The sequence below is a fragment of the Ylistrum balloti genome, unplaced genomic scaffold (genome assembly GCF_031769215.1).
Source record: "Ylistrum balloti isolate Yb309-2 unplaced genomic scaffold, AGI_CSIRO_Ybal_v1 Utg370482, whole genome shotgun sequence".
NCBI classification, from domain to species: domain Eukaryota; kingdom Metazoa; phylum Mollusca; class Bivalvia; order Pectinida; family Pectinidae; genus Ylistrum; species Ylistrum balloti.
The window spans coordinates 386,383-408,249 of NW_026782315.1; the positions used below are offsets into that span (position 1 = coordinate 386,383).

The 21,867-nt window shown below is 33.7% G+C and overlaps 1 protein-coding gene across 1 annotated transcript in view; it reads left to right on the plus strand.

Moving 5' to 3' along the window:
* Positions 1-569: 569 nt before the first annotated feature.
* The window catches only part of LOC132555398 (SRSF protein kinase 3-like), a 78,010-nt gene continuing 56,712 nt past the window's right edge, over positions 570-21,867 (plus strand). The window contains exons 1-2 of the mRNA XM_060219746.1: positions 570-603; positions 692-767. Of these exons, the coding sequence (XP_060075729.1) occupies positions 579-603; positions 692-767 (101 nt within the window). The 5' untranslated portion in view covers positions 570-578. The remainder of the gene's footprint in view (positions 604-691; positions 768-21,867) is intronic.

Genomic DNA, 21,867 nt, shown 5'->3' on the forward strand with positions numbered 1-21,867 from the left:
GTCGATTTGTTGTAACCGGCGTTTTAGGAGCACGACTCCTACATAAGACTTGCTAAAATCAAGGAATACATGCCCTATGGAACTCTATATGATTATCTGAACATCACTTCTCTTCACTTGACTGAAACTAAAAAGTGCTTGGTCCATATATGAGTGAAAAAAGAAAACCGTCAAGTTACTGATGATTGAATGTTCCATAGGCCATATTTACTACAGACTCAGTTACGAATATTATATCTAGTGTCCGACTAGCGTGACAGAATCCATCAACCGATTTTCACTGTTGTGACCATAATCGGCTTCTGTAAAACATTATTATGGTGGGACTTAACAGTTCTGAAGATATGAAGTTAGAATGTAATGAAATGTGAGTTATAATAGAATATGTCTGAGACTTTAAAAAAAAAAAAAAGCATTATGTGTTACGATAAATACGGTACTTAGAATTTTTTGAAAATGCTTTCAGTATTACGATAGATACGGTAATTTTGCGGAAGTGTAGTTTTCCCAGCATGCAACTAAGCAACAAGACGCATGCGTACTCTGCGACTGATGGTAGAGTGAATGAAAATACGAGGATGAGCTCTAAAATTCCTCGTAAAGGTACTAATATAACGTTATTATTGAAGGATCTTATTTGATGGTAAAACTGAAATAATTGTGATTTACGCATTGCCATTTTTTCTTTCAGCGCTGGCCATCCAGAGCCGCAAAAAACGCTCTAAGGCTAAACCGCGGTTCAAGAATGATGATAAAAAGAGCACATCGTAAGTATTTTCGCCAATACATAACAAGAGATATGTTTTGAAAATACTGTGTTGTATGTTAGATCATATTTGTAATGTTTAGAAAAGATATAAGGCACTGACAATACCACCTGTCACCCGTATATGTCAATATACACTTGTGACTCATGTCGTTCGCGGTGTCTACCCAAATATTAAATACATGTGTGTATTATCGATTCAAACGGTGGCGAGAGTAACAAGTGAAGCTACTGTGTTGATTGATCATGTTTCCCAGTTGTTTTTGAGAGTACTCAAGAAAGAATTACGTTTGGAACCAATAACTCATCCATTTCTATCTTCGAGCACTGAATGGTGCCGTCAGTTCCTCATTGAAACACGTGTTATTACATTCCACTTCGACAGCTGATACAGAACATGTGGCGACTTGAGACATAACAAAAAGAAAGATACACAACTGTTGTAAACATAACCAGTCAACTTTTAATCCACGGACTATGAGTCAATTATTAGCTTATTTCTTGTGGAATACATTGTCATATTGAAAGTTGTGTGGTAATTTTGAATTATTTGCTCTACATTGTTTGATAATCATATTCAGTTTGGATGTAGTGTATCTAGGATAATTGCATTGAAGATCTTTTATCAAGGAAGTTCAATAATTTAGAAATGACAGTAGTTAAATATTTATGTGGCTATCAGTGTAACACTAGGCCATATTAATTTGCACCATTTGCTGTGTTGACTTCATCATTTAATATATTTAATTGATACACAACATATTTAATATTTGCTCTATTAAAAGGTCCTCTCTGACACTTCAAGGCTATCTTCTAGCTCCTCTGTTCCACAAATTCTGTTTACTGTTGACATATATACATTGTAAGCTTACGTAGTAATACCAACATAGTGATTTTTAGACCTAAATTATCTCTAAATTTCATATTTTGAATTAAAAACTATGATTAGTTCATCAGAAAAATTGTATGGAGATAATTAGGATAAATATGATGGCTTAAGTATATTTTCTCAGGTTTGAAATTTTTAAGAAGCAATCTTCCCCTGAAAATTCTAATACTACTCCAAGTCATGATTGCATCATTATGGCAGGTATTTTGAAGTATGAAACTTTAATATTTATGATCATGCCAATAGTTGTTCTTGACATCTCTAGAATAAATTGCATCCTTTAAAAAACCAAATTCAACTCTGTTTTGTGAATTCCTTTGATATATTTTACTACTGGTGAGAACACTGTATACCATATGTATCGATACTCCAATGTAGATTCATCAGGAATCTGGTCTTACTGAATGCACACTTGGGAATGTTGTGTGACCACCCCAGTGATTATTTATGGCAGTGTTTACACAATACTCTTGCAATGCTGTACACTGTCAATATACCACTCATTGATTTATATATTCACATGAGAGGTATTATAGTAGTACACATAGAATTGAATAAAAAATTTATAATTCTATGAAAGTAATGTATTGTTCAGATTATTTCATGGTGAATTATAGATTTTAAAAATGCACATGCAAAATATTTAGATATGAAGGCAACATTAGGAAAGAGTTCATTAGAGAACCTTTCTTTTGGATTCAATTTTTCTTTTGTATCATAATCACCATGGTGACTATTGAAAACCTATTAAGGTCAAACTGCTCAATATTTTCTATATAAACACATATGTTTGTTAATATGAATTTAGATATGAAATGATAAAGGAGACTTGATATTTCATGAAAAAACTCTTTGATGCTAGCATATATATCATCCCAAACTCCAGAGTGCCTATTACAACATTGATTTGATATTTCATGTGTAACACAAGGGAGATAACTGAAAAAGGAATGGTAACATATACAAATAGTTTAATTGAAAGCTATTAATGAATAAGCTCAGGAAGCAAAATTCAATTTTACCAGTGAAAGACAATATCTGTAGAACTGAAAAAATCAATTTTATCTATGATAGTCAATACCTGTTGGTTGCAGTAATGTATATGGACTCATGTTTAGGATAATTATAAGGAATACCAACTCTGTATAAATGAAGAGCATTGACTTTTAGTACTTCTCGAGATGCTAGTCATGATGGTTTTAAAAAGAAATAAAATTGTGTTGCCAATAAAGCAAACATTTTGACCAAGATAATTGATTTCTTTCAAAGTTTAATACAAACCAATAATGTTTAAAAATAAAGAAAATGAAAGTGATTTGAAAATATTAATTGAAAGCAATAAGATAATTTACAACAGGAAGAGAACTTGGTTAGATGATGTAGTCATCATGCAGACACAATGTTTCTTTTAATTCTGCTATTTTTTTATTGGAAGAAACCAGAGTGTTGGGTGTATTTTCATCAAAATAATACATCTCTGATATATATATACAGAATATATGTATATCGATTTGAAAAAAAAAATGAATAAATAATAATACATACCAGTAAGGTGTATTTTATTTTATGAATGGTTACATCAACCTCCATGCTTTCCCACGTTCCTAATTTGGAATGGGGAGGGGTAACATACTATACTGTTTAAATAATATAATGGCATATTGATTATTCAGTCCATATCCTTGCAATACCTGATTTGGAGCTGGGGAATGGAAACAATTCCTGACACCTGAAACAGAATATTTCAGATGTTATTGATTATTCTTGTATATTTTTTCACTGAACTTTGTACACCGGATTTCTTTCACCTGAAGCAAGAAAAGAAGGTAATCAATGCTTATTGAGTTGATGAAAATATTACAGAACACCTTTAAAGATTAACAATGAGAGCATTTCTTCCATACCCATCAGAATATAATGTATTGTATTCATTGGTGCAGAACTGATCACAGGTGAAGTCCTGTGTTTACATGTATACAACACACACAAGTACCAGGAAGATCAGCTATACAATATTGTATATTTACTACTAAGTGCAATGTATTGTTGAAAGAGAAGGGGCAGGAAGCTGCCTATTAATGTTAGTTTTAATGTTAAAAAGTTAATTACATGACCTGATGTTTCGTTTCTATGGATATTGTCTTCATGTCGTATGCCATGTCTGAGGAATAAAGATGTCATTAGGACTATAATTAATGAGTTTATACATGTAGAGTCCATGTTTGCACCTTGCACTCAGTGACCTTTACTAATGTAACTTCTCAATGAGATGACAATGTTCATTATGAATTTAAAATAAAAAGCCTGTTAAAACAACAGCATTGCTTGGTAACTCATGACCATCTTTGTGTTAACAGTAGACTTTGTATTGTGAATGAACGATATGATAATAAATACTGAATGCACAAGCTTGTTTTGAAGAAATGGCAGTGGTCTTTTGAAGCGCACCTTTAGTCTCTGTCTTTTGTTTGTTTCTTGATATGACCTTTGCTTACATGTAATTTGGTTTAGAAATTCGTCTATATTGAGTATTTCATTTGTGTGATCAGCATCGTGTTTAATGAATAGTCAACTATAATATGTAGGTATATGGGATAATCCCATTCATCCAAGGCTTCTTTGATGTGATGGATGAAAAAAAATGGTGTCTGAGGACTTCATGAAATATGTACTTGTCAACTCAAAAGATGTGTAACACTCTTTCAAGAATTAAAAATACCCAACCAATAATGGTGACGGACCAGGCATATAACCTTTGTCTAGAAAACATCTGTATGACTAGTCCATTACATACGAAGGACTGCAATGGAAGAGAATTTGTAGTCTACCATTTGGTATTGTATTTGTGTTAAGTACCATGGTAACATAACAAGTCTAACCAAAATTTTACACCCTCAATAAATCCATTTCTTAAATATCTATATGTAGTTGACAATTAAATCAATCTTCCCTTGCACTTTTGAAGTATTGGAAATTCTGCAGCCTACAATATCATAATTTATTATCAGATGAATATTTCATATGTAACTGTGGTAAATACTAGGTGCAACATGAGGCATCATAAAATATTTGTTACATCCTCGACAAATATTTTTTAAAAGTTTAAAATTCAAAGTGAAACACAATGATGTAGTAGATTTTACATCATCAAATGTTGCGTCCTGACAAACAAAAGAGAAGATAGTTCTACTTTGAATGAAAACAGGATACAGCTGTTTATTTAGAGTTCCTGGATTAAACGGACACCAAAGACTGTTCATTTGGGAATATATTTCTTCTCAAGTACCTTTTATTGTCAAATTCATGAAAAATTACTCTCTATTTAAATTCAGGTATTGCCATGACTATTTGCATCTTTATTTTTAGATCATCAATTACGTTTTGTTTACCAAAAAAAAAAATGGACGTAAATAGGACACCAGTTCGTAAACAAGTTTTTAGGGGTGCAAATAGATGTATTTTTTTTTCTACATTGTGATTGAATAAATTTTAAAATGTTTAAAGCATTTTATCTCTTAACAATTTATTCACCAGTTGCAATTATGGTGTCCAGCATGACATCCAGTTCAGAGGACACCAGTTTGTAAACAAGTTTTTAGGGGTACAAATAGAGAAGGCATTATACGAGGAAGCGAAGCAGAAAGAAAAAATGGATACACCTGTCATACACCAGAAAATTTTAATGTTAAATGTAATGTCATGCAAAGTTGTTTTTCACAGAGTATTGTCTGTGCACATTTCATTATCAAAATAGTAAATCTATTGCAGAATGGAAAGACGTAATTAAGACACTATATTGTGTTTTATGTCCTGTGTGTCCTAGGAACAACTAGCGATATAATACATGTCATGATTTTTATCTACTACCTGTTAAATGGAAAAGGATCTTTTGGGTTTTGTCGTGTTATATATAGCTAAGAATCAAACATATCGGTCACATTTGAGAGTAGTTAATCAGGACATAACAATGGATGCTAAAACGCATCAAACAGTATAGCAAAGCTCGGCTAAAATTGGTCATATTACTGCACAATATTTCATCGCTGTTTGATCTTCAACTGTCATTGAGAAAACTGAGAAAGAATCAGGATCAAACAAAACATTCTAATTATCTGATGTATTTGATTCAAGCATGTTTCATACAGGTGAGTTTTACTGTAATTATCTTTCATTTAGCAAACAAGATTTGGAGATATATTTTATGATACCAAATTCCTCCTCAGATACCATGACTTGGTTAGAGAGAATTTCTTCTTTAGCTAGACCAGAAGTCACAAGTTCTAATCAGGGCTCTGGAAAAATATTTCAAATCACTAATCACATGACTAGTGGGCTGAAAAATTTACTCCTCCGGATTGGAAATTTACTCATCCAAATTCAGCAATGAAATGACGACTTAATCAGAAAGGATGTGACATGTGACTTTTTTCTATTTTTATTTTAAGTTTTAGTGAAAAAACCATGCAGTGGTGGCTTTGCGTCAGACATTGTGTGTGACTTAGGCCTAGCTGTAGTGTTTGTTTACATCTGACTGACTAGGTGCTACTAAATACAGACCGGTACATGTTGGTACTGCCCCAGAGCACCTGACATCAGTTTGACTGCAGGAAAATGACTAAGGTATTCCAAATCAGGGCTCTCGATCAGCCAGATTTATCGGCCCCATTCCTAATGCAAAATAGTATCTTTTTTCCCAATTTAGACCCAAAGTTTTTCCTAATTCTAAGGAAAACACCATTATTTTTTCCAATTCTAAGGGCCCCAGTCGCAAAATGGGGTGTGAAAGCCCTGCAAATGCTATATCTGACGTCATGGAAGTTCCAATCAAAAGTTAGAGTGCAGGCTGGAATATTTTGTTTTCGGAGTACCCTAAACACATTTCTTTGTTCTAATTTGTCTTTACATTTTTATTGAAATTTAAGTTGTAACATTAATATCATTGGAAAAAAGTACTCGTCCGACGGACAACCGACGACCGACAAAGATAAATCTGGTTGTCCATGATGACCGGACGAGTGCTTTTTCAGACCCCTGTCTAATCCAAGTGAAGGCACTGAAATGAAATAATGACCTCTATTTTATAGGCACCCATGTAAGGACATGGGAATTTTACTTCACCATGCATTATAAGCATCCCTGTAAATAAGAAGATGAGTTCTTTCCTGGATTGAGAGTATGTAACCCTTATAAATACTATCCGCTTTGATAGAGAACATCTCTAGCTCAAATAGTTGAGTGTCAGACTAGTAAACCAGAGGTTCTGAGTTTGAATCCTAGCAGAGGCATTGAAATAAAAACGACCTGTTACATGTAGATGACCTATTAAAACTGACCATTGTTTAGTTTGGTAAATGTGCCTATGGAAGTGATGGGGTAGATAAAACATTCAATGTCCATGCATATATTGCATGTAAGAGCTTTTCAGAGAAGTAATATTAGAAATTAACTTTGATGTTTTTTCAGCTAGATTTCTGAAGTTACTGTCTCATGGAATAAATGTTGCTCCGCTGGCCCATCTTCAAAAATTCAGATATCATCAAGTCATGTTCATCTGGCTCCAGTAAATATCTTTGCTCTAGTATCTTTACATCTCTACCAAAGGATTAATTATATGGAGTGCCTTTGAACTTTTTTTATAGTTGGTTACATTGTACTTTTTTGTTAGTCATTTATCTGAGAAGGGTATTAAACCAATGTAGTCTGTTTTTGCTTGGTCCATTGTCCAGTTTTCCCCTCTATCTTATTTATATGTTGTTTTTTTTTTCTTTTTTTTTTCTTGGGGGGGGGGGGAAGAGGGGGTTCGATTTGGGTTGATTTGAAGTAAATTTGTTAGTAATATTTAATGTTCCATGACAGAGGTTCAGGAAAGTGTTTTCTGTAATGATATAATTCTATACATGAAATACTTCCTACCCTGATTTTCTTTGTATGTCATCAAAAGTTTTTGACTTCTGGTATGTTGTTGTCACAATGTAACCTTTTATAGAAGTTTCCTCTAAACTCTTTGTAAATCAGTAGATTAAATCATCATTTGGATTTGATTATTTTAGGATGAGTCTTTGTTTCTTTCATATTTTATATTTTGTCCAGAGATAAACTCCTATACTTTTTGACTAACTTTGAAATTTTGAAATAGATTGATTTAATTCATTCCTTGGAGAAATGTTTCCTTTCCTTCATAAGTTAATTATTGTTTCTCAGAATTCAACTCATGTTCTTAAAAAGTTTGCTTTATTTCCATGTCATAAAGTAATGTTTTCCTGTGCAGTTTGTATTTCTTGAATGAAATGAAAGGTTTCTTACCTTGGCAAAATTAGCATTATTTTACTACATAGCATTTTAATTAAGCAATTTTCATGCATTTAATCTTGTTTCTGCTCTTAGACATAGCTTTCCATTACTTTTTGATTTGACATTTGATTTTGAAGAGTTATTGCCCTTTGTTCTTTTCAGCTTTGTAGTCTTGTCCCATTAGATTCTTTAATTCCCTCAGGTTTAAACTTAACTACTTTTAAATTTTATTACTTGGCTGAAGTAAATCTCAGCAAAAAATATTTTAGATGAGCTTAATTTCAATTTATCACATGAAGTTGTGCTTTCACAGTGGGATTCTCACTGGACAATTATTGTTTCATTTCAGTATTTCATCATATTCATTTTGATGTGAAAATACATTTTCCTAACCTCTTACAATAAATGCTCCTGACAATTTATGAAAAAGTCTATGAAAACATTAAGTACATTGCTCGTGTGAAGATATATAAATGTCAGTTATTTATGTCTTTGTGAAGAAATATCTTACATTAAAGTCAGCTATAGGATATTTCATTTGTCACCTGGATTATGTAACTTTCAAATGCATCTATCTGAACTGAAAACAAGATAACATATATAAATATATATATATATATATATATATATATATACCTGTTTCAGTCTTATTTCATATGGTAACAAAGAAAGTATTACACAATGTATAAGCAATATCTTTCTATCAGTTATTGCCATTCATAATAGATATTTTTCATGTTTCTTTGGTTGGAATCTCGTCTAGAAAGGAGATTTATCTTTAAAATGAGGTACACTAGTATACTCCTGGTGTTTGAAGTGGATGTTTTTCGGTGAACACCGATCAATTTAATTCAAAAATTAACTGAATAAAAAGGGAAGTATATGGTTGATTTGGAGAGTTACTATGAAAAAATGTCAAACTGAGCTTGACTTCTAAACCAGAAATACATAAGTGTGATGTTAAATTTCTGGCTAATGTAGGTGAATCATCACCACATTTCCTACAGTAATATAACATGCTGGTCAGGGAAGTTTTAAGGTCAGTGCTAACTAGGCAAAATGTACACATGTATTGGTTTTGACCACATGCTGGTTGGTATAGTTCACCCAAGGATAGTGACTCTATTGATTCCTAATAACAAACAATCTCAACTTGGCCATGAATGATAACATTGAGCTTCTACTTACCTCAGTTTAACCTCAGAAGAACTATAGCATATTTGGGATATAGGTTTAGAATGAAATTAATTTGTATCTATACACAATGATGGGAGATATCCCTGTTTACAGTAACACTGATATCAGTACACAATGGTGGGAAATATCCCTGTTTACAGCAACACTGATATCAGTACACAATGGTGGGAGATATCCCTGTTTACAGTAACACTGATGTCAGTACACAATGATGGGAGATATCCCTGTTTACAGTAACACTGATATCAGTACACAATGGTGGGAGATATCCCTGTTTACAGTAACACTGATATCAGTACACAATGGTGGGAAATATCCCTGTTTACAGCAACACTGATATCAGTACACAATGGTGGGAGATATCCCTGTTTACAGTAACACTGATGTCAGTACACAATGATGGGAGATATCACTGTATACAGTAACACTGATGTCACATCACTGTTTTCAGTAACACTGATGTCACATCACTGTTTACAGCAACACTGATATCAGTACACAATGGTGGGAGATATCCCTGTTTACAGTAACACTGATATCAGTACACAATGGTGGGAGATATCCCTGTTTACAGTAACACTGATGTCACATCACTGTTTACAGTAACACTGATATCAGTACACAATGATGGGAGATATCACTGTATACAGTAACACTGATGTCACATCACTGTTTTCAGTAACACTGATGTCACATCACTGTTTACAGTAACACTGATATCAGTACACAATGATGGGAGATATCCCTGTTTACAGTAACACTGATATCAGTACACATAGGTGGGAGATATCCCTGTTTACAGTAACACTGATGTCACATCACTGTTTACAGTAACACTGGTATCAGTACACAATGATGGGAGATATCACTGTATACAGTAACACTGATGTCACATCACTGTTTACAGTAACACTGATATCAGTACACAATGATGGGAGATATCCCTGTTTACAGTAACACTGATATCAGTACACATAGGTGGGAGATATCCCTGTTTACAGTAACACTGATGTCACATCACTGTTTACAGTAACACTGGTATCAGTACACAATGGTGGGAGATATCACTGTATACAGTAACACTGAATGTCGATACTCAATGATATGAGATAAAACAGTCTACTATAACACCAGTGTGGATATCTACAGTAATTCTATTGACGATACTCATTGATGTTTTGTAGAAAAATGACTTGGTTGTACATGTGGTGATGTTGATACACATTATATTGGTTGGAGTCTTATGGACTGGATACCTGTTACTGTTTTATTTGGATCTGTCATGGAAGAACCTGGAATCCATCATCTCATTAACACCCAATTTCAAACATCTGTTAATAATAGTCCAATCACAATCGTATCTGTTTACTGTGGTAGACAGTGACCTGAATACCACCTCTCTCATAACTTCAGTCTGTGTTGGATTTCGCTACCAAAAGATATTTATTAACTTTGTGTACATGTGTAATGTAAATTTACCTTTGCGCTGCCTCATACTATACGAAGCATACCAGAAAAAATTACTTTCATAAGGCTATGAATGCCAAAAATTTACGAATCATTTGGTACAATTTTTTTATGTGCGTAGTGATTCGGACTACCTTTTTGGGGAAATCCTCTAACTATCACTAGTCTTTAGCATTGCCCAGAAATATGATAAAAATAAGTAATGCATGACAAAAATTCTTTTTTCAAATGTTTAAAAATTGCATCAAATTAAAAGTACACAAAGTTAAAGAATCAGTTTTTGTGTGTTTATTGCATAAGAACAACAAAATATCATCACTTCTATCTTCCACTTGAACATCTCTCATGACTCCGAGCAAAAAAAACCTTTGCTAGTGAACAGATATAGCACTTTCAGGATCCCTTACCTGTGTATAATGGTAGAGGATGGATTTGGTGAGGATGAAATAAGTTTAGATGATGATATACTGTTAGGCAATTTACATTAAGCTAGACTTCTGACAAATAATGTGTTTCATGGATGTGACGCACATATTTGAGCTGGTTCCAATTGGCTAGGGGAGCTGCATCACTACAGTTGTCAAACGTGACATTGAGCAGTAAGAATGATATTGATGATCAGGGTTAATTTCTGATGTTTTCATTGTGTATGTGTTTATCTTTAATTGTTCTAAATGAAAATGAACAAAATATTCAATAGAACCAATGTAAAATGGTGTATAGTTAAATTTTCTCACACAGACTATATTTCTTATTGTTGTGTGTTTTTTACAATCACCATGTGACTTCGAGCTTATTCCCGGCGAAAGCTGTCCTTTCTGTGCTGCTTTCCCCCTTGGTGAAAATTGATTTTTGTGCAAAAATATTTTAATATTTTAAAGTAAAACCAAAAATAAGATAAGTAAGTCGTATAGATAAAAATATATGAATATAAAGTGGGCTTCATGTCAAATATGAATGTAACTGCGTTCATAGCACCATGAAATTAAAAAAAACTTATATCCAATCCATATATACTTTTCAGGTGATGTTTAAGGAAACTGGAATTTAGTTTGATATTAATTATCACTTCAAAGGTTGTATTTACTGTACAGTAATTATATATATTATTCAAAACATTGTTACATTACGTTTGAATAATGTGTAATGCCGCTGTTTTGACTTCCTGGCAACCTGTTCTATGTCCTGGGATTTCTGGGTATGAATGAGTTGAGGTTTTATGTCTATGTAGCCAGTGGGGAAAGGATCACTGTGTATGTCTTGATTGACAGGACCAGAAGTGTGAATCACCTTGTGCTTTAAGTTGTTGTAGAAGAGACTGGAGTGTTCATTGAAAATAGCTATCCACCTTCAGTTCATCACATGTTTCTGTCATAAAACTTCTGCCCGTTAATTACCAACAACACTCCTTTTGCCTCGTTGCCAAATTTTTCACTAAAGTGTCGAGGAAAAATTTTGTTATTCAAGCCTGGGAGATTTTACATTTTTTGCCTTTGTGTATTGAGAGTTACTTCCCTTCGTTCATATTTCACTTTGCCCAGTTGACAGAATTGTTTGTAGCATTTGAGGTTTGTTGAAATGTAAACAAGCACACATTTATCTATAATTATTGATAAAAATCATCAGGTGTCACTAAATAGCCTTTAGTTTGTTCAGAGTTATATCAAGATGTTCAGATATTCCATGATCTCACACCAGCATTAAAAAGCAAATAAATAGATTTCTCAGGAACAGTTTGAATAGTTGAAGTCTCTCATCTCAGTGTTGAAATATTGGTTGATGGTTTTGTAGAAGTATTTTAATTTACTGCAGTCAGTGAATGTGTGTAATAGATATATATGTGATGGGATCCTGATTTGTAATGTTCTCCTAATTACTGAAGTCACCATCTCGGAGGGTACAAAATCATCAAACTCAGTTGTGTTGTATAAAGCGTTACATCGATTGAGTATTTGAAAAAGTTTGAAATAGTCATGTATTGATTTTGTTGCAAGTGAAGTATTTATTGCAACTTTGCAGGTTTTCATTGTTCTTCGTGTGGTTGTAACATGTAGATAAGCAAAATATTTCATGTAATATCAAAATTTTTAGGAAAAGGATAATGATCAGTCCTTCAGGGTAGATATAACAAAGTTTGATGTGGTGGTACATAATCATATAAAAAAGTTCCACTTCAATGTGTCTCTCTTCTCAAAGTATTTTGACTTCATGATAATTGTCTTCTTTTAGTATAGACCTGGTACATTAAATAGACATTGTACATGTATTATATTAGTCACTTGGAATACCAGCAGACAGGATGAAAAGATGCTTTTTGATTGTTAAGACTGGATGACAAACTTAAAAAAAGAAAAAAAAATAGCTTGAGGTGCTCAGCTGTGAAACAATTCTTCTGTCAATGGTGTGGTTTACATCATATAGGCATGCTTTTATGTCAAAGTCGTCGCATTTTTTTGTAGCTTAAGAAACCGTAATAAAATCAGGAAGTAGTTCACCTATATAATTACATACCTATTTTCCTGATCTGAGGCTTGATAGCTATAGTACACTTGTCTGTTCTAACCTGTGGATGTTTATTTGGTGCTAGTATAGAGGAAATAATCTTCTTTTTATGTGTGTGAAAATGTAACTGGTAATCAGGACTCGATATTGTATGGTGTATTCTTATAAAGAGATGTATAAGTACAGTGGTAGATTGCCTCATACTACAACATTTGTGACACACCTTGTTCCCTATAATGCAGTATTTTCATCGGGACTAATAAGATGGAGAACCATCGGCAGGTGAGATATATCTCCGTTTTGTACCCTGTTTTACTTCTCTGCTGTAAAGCTAGGCCAGCTGGTCAGCCATATACCTTTCAGGGCATCTCCTGGTCTACCACACCTCCACTCCCTTTACACCACATACATCAGATTATTGAAGATGATAAATACATCATAATGTACAAAAGTATATATATATATGTGTGTTGTAAGGGTGAGTGGATATGTATGTGTCTTGATATAAGTGATCTACATTGAGTACAAGGCAACAGTATATTTAGGACTGATAGATCAGGGATCATGAAAGGGATAAAGGTTTAGTAAGATGTAGCTTATTGTTCTGGCAGGAAATACTTGTAGCAAATAACAGCTGTACTTTGTCTGATATGTTCCTTGTGTTTCACGGGAGGATATATAGGGGAACAATCAATGTATTTTTATTTTACACAGCCATTTTAACAAGGAATGTTCTCTGGTAGTAAATCACTTGACTTCTTTGAAAAGTTAAGTGATATAGGAGAGAATAATGAAAAACAGTTAAAAAAAGATGTAAAAAAACATGAACCTGATTACTCCTTCAGCATTAAATGTTAATTGTATACTAGAACATATTTCTGTTGCGTTTTGTGTATAAGAATCTATCCATGCTTTTTCTGTAGCATCTTAAGAATTATTGATAATATCAGAGGTGAGATAACATTTATGATTGGCTCTCTGTATTGCTATCAAAGGTCAATGGACTATCTTTTCTATCTAAAACAAAGAAGTACAAACTCAAAGATATGGATGTACAGATATGTAATGCAGAAATATCAATAATACATGTATTATCTAAAGTATTTACTCCATATCTGGATTTCATTATCAGACATGTAGAGTTATCATTATGACTAAAGTAAACTATTGTTATGATGGTGATTTTTGCACGGGTGTTTGTAGATTTTACTTCAGGAAACTAATGATAGATTTTACTTCAGAAAACTACTGATAGATTTCACTTGAGGAAACTGTTCATATGATGTTGATTCTTATACAGGTGTTTGTAGATTGTACTTCAGGAAACTAATGATAGATTTTACTTCAGAAAACTACTGATAGATTTCACTTGAGGAAACTGTTCATATGATGTTGATTCTTATACAGGTGTTTGTAGATTTTACTTCAGGAAACTAATGATAGATTTTACTTAAGGAAACTAATGATAGATTTTACTTAAGGAAACTAATGATAGATTTTACTTCAGGAAACTAATGATAGATTTTACTTAAGGAAACTAATGATAGATTTTACTTACGGAAACTAATGATAGATTTTACTTCAGGAAACTAATGATAGATTTTACTTACGGAAACTAATGATAGATTTTACTTAAGGAAACTAATGATAGATTTTACTTACGGAAACTAATGATAGATTTTACTTAAGGAAACTTTTGATATGATGGTGATTTTTACACGGGTGTTTGTAGATTTTACTTCAGGAAACCAATGATAAATTTTACTTAAGGAAACTGTTGATATGGTGGTGATTTTTACACGGGTGTTTGAAGATTTTACTTCAGGAAAGATTGTTGGTCATGAATCTTACAAGTTTTTCTCTTTGGTTAGTGGTAGAGATAATTTTCCTTTTTGATATATACCATATTTTCCTGAATATAAGTGGCAACTTTTTTCCCTTGTGAGTAGGACGTGTGGCTCATATATTGGTGCAGCTTTATGTAGAGGAAAAATAAAATCGTAGGATGAAAATAGAATTAAAAAAACCAGGAAGCATAGCAGTGAAAAGGTGGGAGATGGTACGGAGTTTTTATACAAGTACCTGCCCATCACATGTTTGACAGAAACAGATAGTCTAGAACCATCAATTGCAATTGTATCAGGATGATTTGAAGATTGAAATAAAAATAAGATTCTCTTAGATTTAAACAATCGTACCTTTTAATATGAATCACAATAATACCATATCAGAAGGTTACAATAGCCTTTTGCATTCTGGCATCAATAGGTCATCGGGTTAAAGGTCAAATTTTAGAATGACCCACATGCATGTTTTTGATATGAATGACATTGTGTAAGTAACAAGAAGAAATAATACGGGACTATAAGAATTTGGTTAGCATGCAAGGACCTTCGTTAATAGTTAACAGTACAGACATTGATGGAGAGATTGTTTAGTAAACCATACATAACGTCAGGCCCTATATCTGTGTGTAGACAATCTGTGAAGGCAACTGAGTTTGATGTTTGCTATTTTATGTTCTTTGAAATATGTCAGTAAAATGTAAGATTATTTGTTTATAATTCATTTGCAATCTTTACTACATGTTTCACTGACGATCTTGATAAATTGGCTTCTGTTGTCTGTTATATCAACAAACTTCGGTCAACAAAACGGTTACCACATGGTAAGAAAGGGTGCGGCATATTTTCAATGACCAGCATGATTTAAAAATACAACCATAAAATAAATGATTATTTGTGCAAAATCCATCAGTAAAATTTATTAAATGTCGCACAGATTATCCTGATGAACTACCTACCATTATCTGTTAACATTACATCAAACATCAACAGTAGTTGTCACCATATCGTTAAAAATGGTGTGGCTTATATGTGGATCAAATAGAAAAAAAATGGCCAAAAATTTTAAATCTGCCACAGAAAATGTTGTCATATACATTTCTTAACTGTTAGTTATGATATGGTTGTGTGTAGATTAGTGCATGGTATCTTTTTTGAAATGCTACCGTTCTGGTCTGTATTTCCTGACTGTTATTGATGCTAAGACCTCTCTCTGTTTTTAATGCAGCATCAGGTCATGACATCTTGCCATAAAGCTGATGGCAGCATGCCAAATGTAAAAACTTTTCAATCAATAGTCAGTACTTGTCAAGTTTTCGGGTGTGAATTGACATTTTCTTAAATCGTTCTGCTGTCATTTTACATACAGAAGTTAAAGAGCAATCAATAAAACTTCCCTTTTATCGTGTATGTTGGTGTTGGAATTGATTTCAAATGGTTCAAGTTTGTCATGATATACCCAGGGTAGAGATTTCATAAAAAGAAATCTTTGACATTTCAAGCATTTTCATGTATATGATCATTGATTTCTACAAATTGACTACAAGCACTAGCTTGGCAAATGGTTGTTCATAGTGATATAACAAGATACCACATTTAATGTAAAATGAAGCTTGGAATTCTAAGAATGGCATGAATATTGATTATCTTCATTTTTAATTTGTTTTTATATATAGAATATTAAATACATTTCATTTGAAATTTTATGAATCTAGTCTGAAAAGTTTTCATTTTTGTGTGCATTTTGTCTGCATGTTCACAAATCTAGAAAGGTCTCTTCCATGTCTTTTTCAGCTGTCATTTATGATATTTTTCCCATGGTCACTGAAGTTGGTGGATTTCTTGGCATGGGTTATAATTTGAATTCTTTACCCTTAACTGGGCCTGAGATGCTACTTTTTAGGAAGAATTTGAAACAAGTGGTAGTTACTGGTAATGCAGATTGGATTGTCTCCTATGTGTAGGTACTTATCCCATCTACATATAATCAATATACTGACTTGTGTATATATATTTGGTCATATATATAGTAGTGTGGATGGAGGGAGATTGATTCTACAGATCAAGGATAGCTGGAACTTGTTCTAGGACTAGAAAACATCCTTGTCTGTAAGGTTTCTATAAATATCAACTCCATCTGACTACTGCTGGTGAATCATAAAAATGCAGGCAATCAATTCTCTTAACATATGATAAAGATATTTCAGGCCAGTTTAAGCTAATTTCACGCCTGATAAATCCTCCTTTAAAATTATTTTTGAAAGGTATGTCCTTATTTCCTTTATTAAGAAAATTATCTTAGAACTGTAGCAAGACAGTGATAAAATATGTCTCACTTGACGTTTTATGGGAATGGAGGAAACTTATGGTCTAGAAAATGCAGTACCATCCCTAAAATTACGAAAAATGTCTGAAATTTGATATGTTTAAATTTTGTTTTGAAATTGAAACATAACATTGAACTTAACCAAAATGTAACTGTAACAGATCAAAAGATACATGGGCTCTTCATGCAGACTGATCTCTATTCCACTTTCAGACGCCCCCTCCTCTCCCCCACCTTTCACTAATAAATCACTAGAGACCATCTTGTTCTTCCTCAGACTCATATGGACATGTCTCCTTAACGAAACTTGTTCTATCCCCTATGACCATTCCATTTACCCCAGTGTCCTTGCTCACATTTTGTGTAGGAGAAAGCTTCGCCAGGAATCAATATAGAGGTTTACTAGCCCAGGGTCTGTATGTGCTGGTTTGTCTTGATCATGTCACTGTTATCGCTTAGTTGCTGTTAAACCTCCTCTCACCAGTGGTCCTTGATGTCTGTTACAAAAAGCATGTATTATGTACTAGCATCATAACACCAGATATAATATTATGAATCTTGTTAGGTTAATATGACCTTGACATGAAGTCTTTTCTTTTTCAAAAACAACAGATTGATTCAACAATTTTTGAAAAGAGATAATTTATTGACATTTCTTTTTCTGAAAATCTGTCTGGAGATCATTATTATTATTTTTCATATAATCAGTGGATCTCTCTGGAACTTTTTATCATCACAACTTCTCGACCTTAGTATTTTGTATTTAGAGGAATTGTTGCCCATTCTTTCTCTCAAGATCATCTCTTCTCCCAATTTGAAATCATTCTGTTTAACACTGATTCAGCATTTCCTTTTGATTCAGTGTTTGTTCTTTCATGTGTCATTAGCTTCAGAAACTTTGAGCCCACCATCTTCATCGTCGTCGTTGATGTTGTCATCGTTATCATCATCATAATCATCAGATGGTTGGCTGTTCAAATCATGCATGGTCAGTCATCTATAGATTTCCTTTGGTCTTTGATTGTGGCCTTTTGATTTTGGTACTGATCAGAGAAACAAAATGGCAGAATGATGGCCATCTTTGATTTTGATTATAAAAGATTTTGTAAGTACTTGATGGATCTTTCTCAGATTTCATTTGTAGGTTACCCTTGGTCTTTAGTAGTTCACTGATTTTTGACTGGTCAAAAAAGGAAAATGGCAGACTGGTGGCCATCTTGGAAATTGTCTTCACTGTTTCTTAGAAATTATTAGAAACAGAGAGTAAAACCTGTCATAAGGGACACCTTTATTTAGCAGACATCCTCCTATAATGGACACATTGTCTAGGTCCCAATTTACATTACTACCATATTTTCCATATAAGTTGCACTTTTTTTCTTCGCGAGTCAGGAGTGTGACTTATATATAACATTGCAGTTTAGTTGTGGATGAAATAAAAATCGGAAGGATGAAGAAAAAATCCAGGAAGCGTATCGTACACCAGTACAAGACAGTACTGAGGGTTTTGTATAAGTACCTGCCTGTCACATGTTTGTGACTGAAACACATAGATTGCAATCATACACAGGATGATGTGAAGACTGTGATAAAAGTAACGTTCTTGTGGATTTGATTAATCATACCTTTTAATATGGATCGCAATAATTCAATAGCCTTTTGCATCCTGGGATCGATAGGTCCAATTTTAGAACAACCGCCATTCTTGTTTATTTTATGAATGGCTTCGTGTAACTTACAAGAATAAATAATATGGAACTATAAAGAATTTGGTCATCATGCAAGGGCCTTCGTTAATATTTAACGATACAGACACCCATGGAGAGATTGTTTAGTAAACCATAGGCAATCTGTGAAGGCACCAAAGCCAAATGAGTTCGATATTTGCTATTTTTACATTTTTTGAAATACATCAATAAAATAAAGGTTATACGGTATTCGATCCAATAAGTGCCCAGGGCGCTTAAAAAATTGCAATTAAGAGGGGGCTTATTAGAGACCGTCTTAGATTTAAAAGAAACTTTCTGTCTCCTTTTTGAGGTGTTTTGTAAAGAGGTTTTCAATTCACTCTATTTTTGTCTCCAATCGCGAATTCGCTTCCTATCTATACCGTACGGCTTTGATGCTTTACTGTTTCTCCATTCCTTGACAAACTCCATAACTTTTAACTTGAAAGAAATTTCATACGACTTGATTCGGCCCTTTTTGTGAGGTTGTGATGTGTCTGTGGTCGCCATAATTTCAGTGTCAACCTCTATGTAACAAGGTGCACTCTGTCATTATGTGGTCCTCGATAAATTGTTTCAGATCATCTTAACATGATGATTAAGATATAAAATTCCATTCATACTTGCCTGTTTTAGCACAACTCTTTTATTTGTCATTTGATATCTAACTGCTTCATTTGTTTCTGTCAGATACTCTATCACACATCAAAATATCATTTCTTAATCTGCTGTATCAATGGCTATCTTACCTGTTAAGTAATAATGGACTAAGCCTATTCAGTCATCGTTACTGTGGCTGAGCGCGCGACACCAAGGTACACAAGGTAAAGGTCATCTACCACGTGGTTTAGGAATGTGTGCAAAAAATGTCTTTTATGTATGAATATTCGACTGTGGTCAGGGGATATCATGTTTATAGAGAATGTTGGAAACCATTCATAGGACAGTGCCTTGATACAGTTATTGAGCATAATAATCCGTTTGACAAGTTTTCAATCAGAGTTGTGAAAGAAGGGAAAACAGTGGGTTACATTCCAAGTGAACTATCAAAAACAGTTAATATTTTTATCAGACAGGGTGGGAAAATTGTGGGTAGTTACAGAGGACACTTATCGACATTCCTCTGTTGCTGGTGGACTTGAGAGGGGGGGGGGCTTATTGGGGTTGAATACGATATGTTTATAATTCATTTGTAATGTTTATTTAATGTTTCACTGATGATCTTGATAAATTGCCCTCTTCTGCTTTGTTAACAAACCTTTAGTCAATGTAACTAGGAAGGGTGCAGCTTCAGTTTCTGTGCTGCTTATATGTGGATCAACTTGAAAAAATCGTTGAAAACTGGCCTAGCAGCATAGAACCTGGAAAATATGTGTATAACACTAGAAGTGTCCATTTCTAGTAAGCGAACACCTATCGTATCCTGAAAACATGCAGCCGTGTGGGCCCCAACATACATAATTTCTTTATGAAAGATCTTGAATTAGCGGACAGTCATTATATGATCAATTTTTATTGCCAATGGCAATCGCCTCTCTCACCTTCTGTAGAGAACATCACTAATATTATCATGTGACGCATGTTCAAGCGACAAGCTGTCCAGGTATAATTAACACCTTTTGACTTTAATAAATAAACTTTAACTGTGATTACTATTTATTCATCTCACAACACATGGCATATCAATGCCCTGTGAGTTATTTGGTCAGTGTGATATTAGCCGTCATGACATCAAAAGTTAAATTGATTCAAGAAGCTGAAAAAACTGGTTGTCTGAACTCGTTGCATTTATCAGGCAAACGACAGTAAAGCTGTTAATTAACGAGGCAGAATCTATGGAAGAATTTATAAACTTTGATAACGATCTGGGAGTTATCTTTCTTGAAAGAATTCAAAGGCCAGAGCTATGCAGATGGATATGATAGTGATGAGGATGTTTATGTGAATAACAACGACAACACAGAACGAAAAACATCTAACAAAATCTCATCTAATAAAGATGGATTAGAACATGCATTTAAACCAAGACATTATGGACTTGAGACTGCCTATCAGATTGTCGTAAAACATGCGAACCATGTAAAAGAAAGGACAGAAGTGACAGAGCATCTTTATTTTAATACTTGGCAGCTGCTGGACATTTGTAATTAACTTTTGTAGCGCTTTTTAATAAGTGTTTTCATTTCATTTATGCAGTCTATGTATTATAAATCAGTATTATATCATGCTACAGAGCCAAGAGACTTGATCAGATCTATTAATAAATGATATTACATTGTTGCTTTGGTCAGTGTTTCCCTGGTAATGTGACAGTGCTGTGTTGTTTTGGTCAGTATTTCCCTGGTAATGTGACAGTGCTGTGTTGTTTTGGTCAGTATTTGCCTGGTTATGTGACAGTATTGTGTTGTTTTGGTCAGTATTTCCCTGGTAATGTGACAGTGTTGTGTTGTTTTGTTCAGTGTTTCCCTGGTAATGTGACAGTGTTGTGTTGTTTTGGTCAGTGTTTCCCTGGTAATGTGACACTGACAGTGTTGCTTTGGTCAGTTTTTCCCAGGTAATGTGACAGTGTTGTGTTGCTTTGGTCAGTATTTCCCTGGTAATGTGACAGTGTTGTGTTGCTTTGGTCAGTATTTCCCTGGTAATGTGACACTGACAGTGTTGCTTTGGTCAGTATTTCGCTGGTAATGTGACAATGTTGTGTTGCTTTGGTCAGTATTTCCCTGGTAATGTGACAGTGTTGTGTTGTTTTGGTCAGTATTTCCCTGGTAATGTGACACTGACAGTGTTGTTTTGGTCAGTATTTCCCTGGTAATGTGACACTGACAGTGTTGCTTTGGTCAGTATTTCCCTGGTAATGT